The sequence below is a fragment of the Buceros rhinoceros genome, unplaced genomic scaffold (genome assembly GCF_000710305.1).
Source record: "Buceros rhinoceros silvestris isolate BGI_N320 unplaced genomic scaffold, ASM71030v1 scaffold9099, whole genome shotgun sequence".
NCBI classification, from domain to species: domain Eukaryota; kingdom Metazoa; phylum Chordata; class Aves; order Bucerotiformes; family Bucerotidae; genus Buceros; species Buceros rhinoceros.
The window spans coordinates 878-5,443 of NW_010433226.1; the positions used below are offsets into that span (position 1 = coordinate 878).

At 44.4% G+C, this 4,566-nt stretch overlaps 1 protein-coding gene across 1 annotated transcript; it reads left to right on the forward strand.

Annotated features, from left to right (window-relative positions):
- The first annotated feature begins 243 nt into the window (after window positions 1-243).
- NUDT2 (nudix (nucleoside diphosphate linked moiety X)-type motif 2) lies at window positions 244-4,349 on the forward strand. The gene is made up of 2 exons (XM_010144034.1): window positions 244-383; window positions 4,036-4,349. Exons 1-2 carry the CDS (start codon window positions 251-253, stop codon window positions 4,347-4,349), a joined length of 447 nt encoding a protein of 148 aa, XP_010142336.1. The 5' UTR covers window positions 244-250.
- Window positions 4,350-4,566: the final 217 nt, after the last annotated feature.

The following is a 4,566-nucleotide window of genomic DNA, read 5'->3' on the forward strand; positions in this document are numbered from 1 at the left end:
CATGCTGCTAGATAATTTCTTTTTAAAGCTTTTATATAGGTTCCTGTACTCAATTTTTTACAATTAAACGATAGTTAATAAGATGGAGTTTAATTGCATACAAACTGCAAAGGGATGGATGACTTTTAATGCACTCTGAGGTTTGTTTGCTGGCTGAATACATCTAGTCTGTTTGAGCTCCACATGGTAAGTTGTTCCTGCTTGATCCTCTGTGCTTTTCTGCAGCTCTCTGTGCGGTTCACAGCGGGGCATGGCTGTGAGAGCTTGTGGCTTGATCATCTTCAGGAGGCTGCAGTCAGCGCCATCCTCTAAGGTCACTGATGGTATTGAATACCTCCTCCTTCAGACATCCTATGGGACCCATCACTGGACCCCACCCAAAGGTGATGTTTGTTCTGACAACAGCTTCAGGGTCATTGTGTCAGGAGTGAGTGAGATTGCTGTCTGAACTTTGGCTGCATGCTGCTCAGGTCACCCTTGAGGGGCAGTTCATCCCTTGGCAGTAGCTGCTGATTGTGCTGTTTGTGCAGCTGGGTGGTGAGTTTTGTGGATGAAATTTTTTGCAGGTTATGACTGTATAAACTATTAAGCATGACTGATTTGGGTTTGGGGGTTGCCCAGTTGTGCTCCTCAAACTTCTGATGTTTCTGGCAGACATTGAGCAGAAAACTGAACTTAGGTAGCTAGAGAAAGTTTTACCTTCTCGATGAGATCTGACCCTCTGTGAGATGCTGCAGTGACCAATGCCACAGCTGTTTGACCCACATATAATCAGGACGGTCACAGTTCGCAATGCAGCCTAAGAAGGCAGACTGAAATGTGGGTTGCTTCACTTTAAAATGCCTTTCAAAGAAGATGTGGAACTTTCTTTAAGTTCAGGAGATCACTGATGGTGAAGACCACATACCTAATGCAGAGATGAGTGGGACAGCTGGGAGAAGTAACCTTCTGAGCCATCATCACCTGAGCCATCCTTGCTCACCAGTGAGGCCCTTAAGGAAAAGACAAGCCAGGTGCTCCAAGACACATAGCAACACCTTGTCTGTAAAAAACATAAAAACCCATAGTCATGGCCCTAGGACCGGGAGAAGCGTAACACAGAAATACTTTAGGTTCATTGTAGATCTTCTTATGCTGCTTTTATACTGAGATTTCTTCCCACTGTTTTTTATTTCCTGTTTTATAAAATGCAATGCTCTTAAAACACTGTGCAGGAGCGGTTTGTAAACCGGAATTTGCAGATTGGAAAAAAAGCTTGTAACAGAGTCAACCGCACTTTTCTATTAAGGGAAGGAACAAAACTTTCCAAACCTCCCCCTTTGACTTCACCAAAAGCCTAGGGGATTAGAGTCTGCAGCCTACTGGAAAGCTAAAAAACATGTGCTGGGACATGATCAGTTGTTGCAGGAGGAGAGAGCCATGTGGAGAGGTTCATTGGGAACACAGTAATTCTGGACAAGTGACTGAAGTGACTCATAGGCATTTCAGTATGGAGTGAAATGACTTGTTGTAGGCAGGCATCTCACACGCTCAAAATTACAGAATCATTGAATGGTTTGGGTGGGGAGAGTCCTTCAGAGGTCATCTGGTCCAGTCCCCCTGCAGTGAACAGAGACAGCTTCAACTAGATCAGGTTGCTCAGAGCCCTGTTCCATCCAGACCTGGAATGTTTACAGGGATGGGGCTTCTACCACGTCTCTGGGCAACCTAGGCCAGTATTTCACCACTCTCATTGTTAAAATGTCTTCCTTATATCTAGTCTATTTCTCCCCACTTAATTTAAAACCATCACCACCTGTCCTGTCACAACGGGCCTTGCAAAAAATCCTTCTTATAAATCTCCTTTAAGTGCTAGAGAGGTCCCCCCTTGAGCAGAGGGGCCCAGAGCTGGATGCAACAGCCCAGGTGGGGTCTCACAAGAATGGAGTAGAGGGGGAGAATCATCTCCCTCAACGTATTGTTTAAGGTTTTATAGATCAAAAGCTACAATCTGATGGCAGCCTTTAATATTAGCTTGATACCGGTTTGGGGGCAGTAAATGAATGGGAGCTATTACATTTTATATTCTCTGTGATATGAGTGGTCCTCAAAGACAAACTTAGGTTGTGCGATGCAGTAACGTGACTTGTATATGATGCAGACAGACATTTAATGTGGCAGGAGCCAGAATGAGAAGTTGTGATTGTCCCTCTGAGAGCACCCAAAAGGCAATTTCCAGCTATAGCTGTATATTGATATTTTAGAAATTCCCTGAAAACTGCAACTATTATGGAGTTAAACTGGACTTGCTTGGATTCCTCCATGTGAGCTTCACCAGCCTCACCTCTGCTCCTGGAACTGTAGCTTTGCCCTAGCTGGGGATGATGGGACGAGGGTGTGGGGTTCATTTTCCTTCTCAGTATACAGGAGTTGCATTAGTGCAAATGGGGGGAGGATCTGGAATCTGTGGTGTGAGGTGCTGCCATCAGCCCCTTTTCTGCCCAGCAGGTAGACTATACCGTACGAAGCTGGGAACTTACTGAGCTTAGACTTGCGTTTATCAGCAGCAGGTTGAGGTGATTGCTTTTTGCTGGGCTGGAGAGCAGGAGTTTACACTGGTGTCCTTTGAGTTTAAACTGAATCTCAGTCCTCCAGCTTTATTGCTACTTCAACTCCTTGCACATTTGGTGACTACTGATCATGACTGTCAGAAAAAAACAGTGGTTACTTACTGTTCGTGGATGTTCTGTGGGCATTTACTGTGGGAACTGTAAAAGTAATCCAGCTGTGCAAGGCCAAGTGGATTCTGTTTCTCAACTATTAGTAGTAAGTCCCAGCTATGGAAATAAATACTTTGTCAAAAAGGAGACAGCTTGACGTGCAGTGCTGAGGTTCAGGGAGGAAATACTTTTACTTAGAGCCTCAGTGTATTCGCTCTTGAATGTCCCAAGTTGTCAAGTGCATCATCAGATGCTGTTTTCTGCACAGCTGCTGCTTGAAATAGAAGCGTATTTTACATTTGAGATAATGTCACGTAAAAGGTTGAGGTTCTGATATGCAGACGAAGAACTAAGTGAGACCTGTTGGGAAAGCCAGCTGAGTTTCCCATGTACCCTAGTTCTAGTACTAAAGGGTGGCTTTGGGTACCTGGGCCCTGGGGAAAGATTCATCTCTATGATGAAATTATGGCTGTTTGCAGCCGGCTACATAGAAAATAGAGTGACGCCAGGGCTAAAATAAAGCTTAACTCTTTTTTTTCCCTCCTCTTAAAGCATCCCAACTCCTGCTACGTTGCTTTTTTGAGATCTTGCTTGACTTGTTCTATTTATGTTCTGGTCTGGATCTTTCATGAGAAAACCAAATCTGACATTTCTCAACAAAAGTACAAACAGCTGGGGATGTGTTATATTTATCCGTTGTTTGTAATGGCACCTCTCATCCTGAGCACCATAAAATAACTGATGTGTCCTAGAAGAACTCTGCAGCTGGTGAAAGGACTGGCTTTTAGGCTTGCTGCGTTTTAGAGGGGAATATGGGAGAGAAATAAAAATACCCCATAACTGCTTAACTGAAACCCACCTGTTAAATGGTATTTGTTGGTGCCTGGTCCCATTTGTGCAGAATTGAGCCTTAAGCTTCTGTGGGAGGGAAGAATTGAGAGAGGACTATGACTCTTGCAGATGAGCAGTCTCCCCTCTAATGGGAAAAAGGAAAAGCAGCATTCATGAGATACTCGGTCCTCAGTGTGTTCTGAGGTGGAACATTATGGATGCAGAGTGCTGCAAGAAGAGGCAAGGAAGATGGGGAAGAAGAGATGTCTAGTGCTGACAGGCCACTGGGAGTGGCAGAGGATGTGGGGTAAGCAACGATTCTAAATACCGTTGGACAAAGACAAATCAAGAGTTGGGAAAGCAATCTCTGTTCTCCAGTTTCCGTTTGATTTTGTATCAGCTACAGTGTACTCTCATCTTGTGTCTCTAAAGGTCTCCAAGTTGTCAACTGAATAAACAGTCTGAGTTTCCTTCTCAGAAACTTACTTTTTCGCCTTCTTGACAGGCCACGTGGACCCAGGAGAGGATGACCTGCAGACAGCCTTCCGGGAAACGCAGGAGGAGGCTGGTCTTCAGGCCAATCAGCTCACCCTCATAGAGGGGTACAAGAAAGAACTGCACTATCCTGTCCGTGGCAAACCTAAGACTGTCATTTACTGGCTGGCAGAAGTCAAGGACTGTAATACTGAAATCAAGCTCTCGGAGGAGCACCAGGCTTTCCAATGGCTGAAGCTGGAGGATGCGTGCAAATTTGCAGAATATGAGGACATGCAAGCAACACTGAAAGAAGCGCATCTGTTTCTCAGCTCCAAAGAATAAATGCTTTCGTGAAGGATAAGGGGAATTTTTGGAGAAACATGGCCTGCTTTTCTAGATTTTTTTTTTAACCAGATGAAGAAATACATACAGAGCTGTAGATTTCCTTTTTAAATCTATACAAATTCGGAGAAGATACTTGGAGCTTTTAAAGAGCTTGTGGTTTTGTCTCCCCTAGCTAATGAAAAATGTGAGGTCTGATTGAACCGTGAGCCAGAGA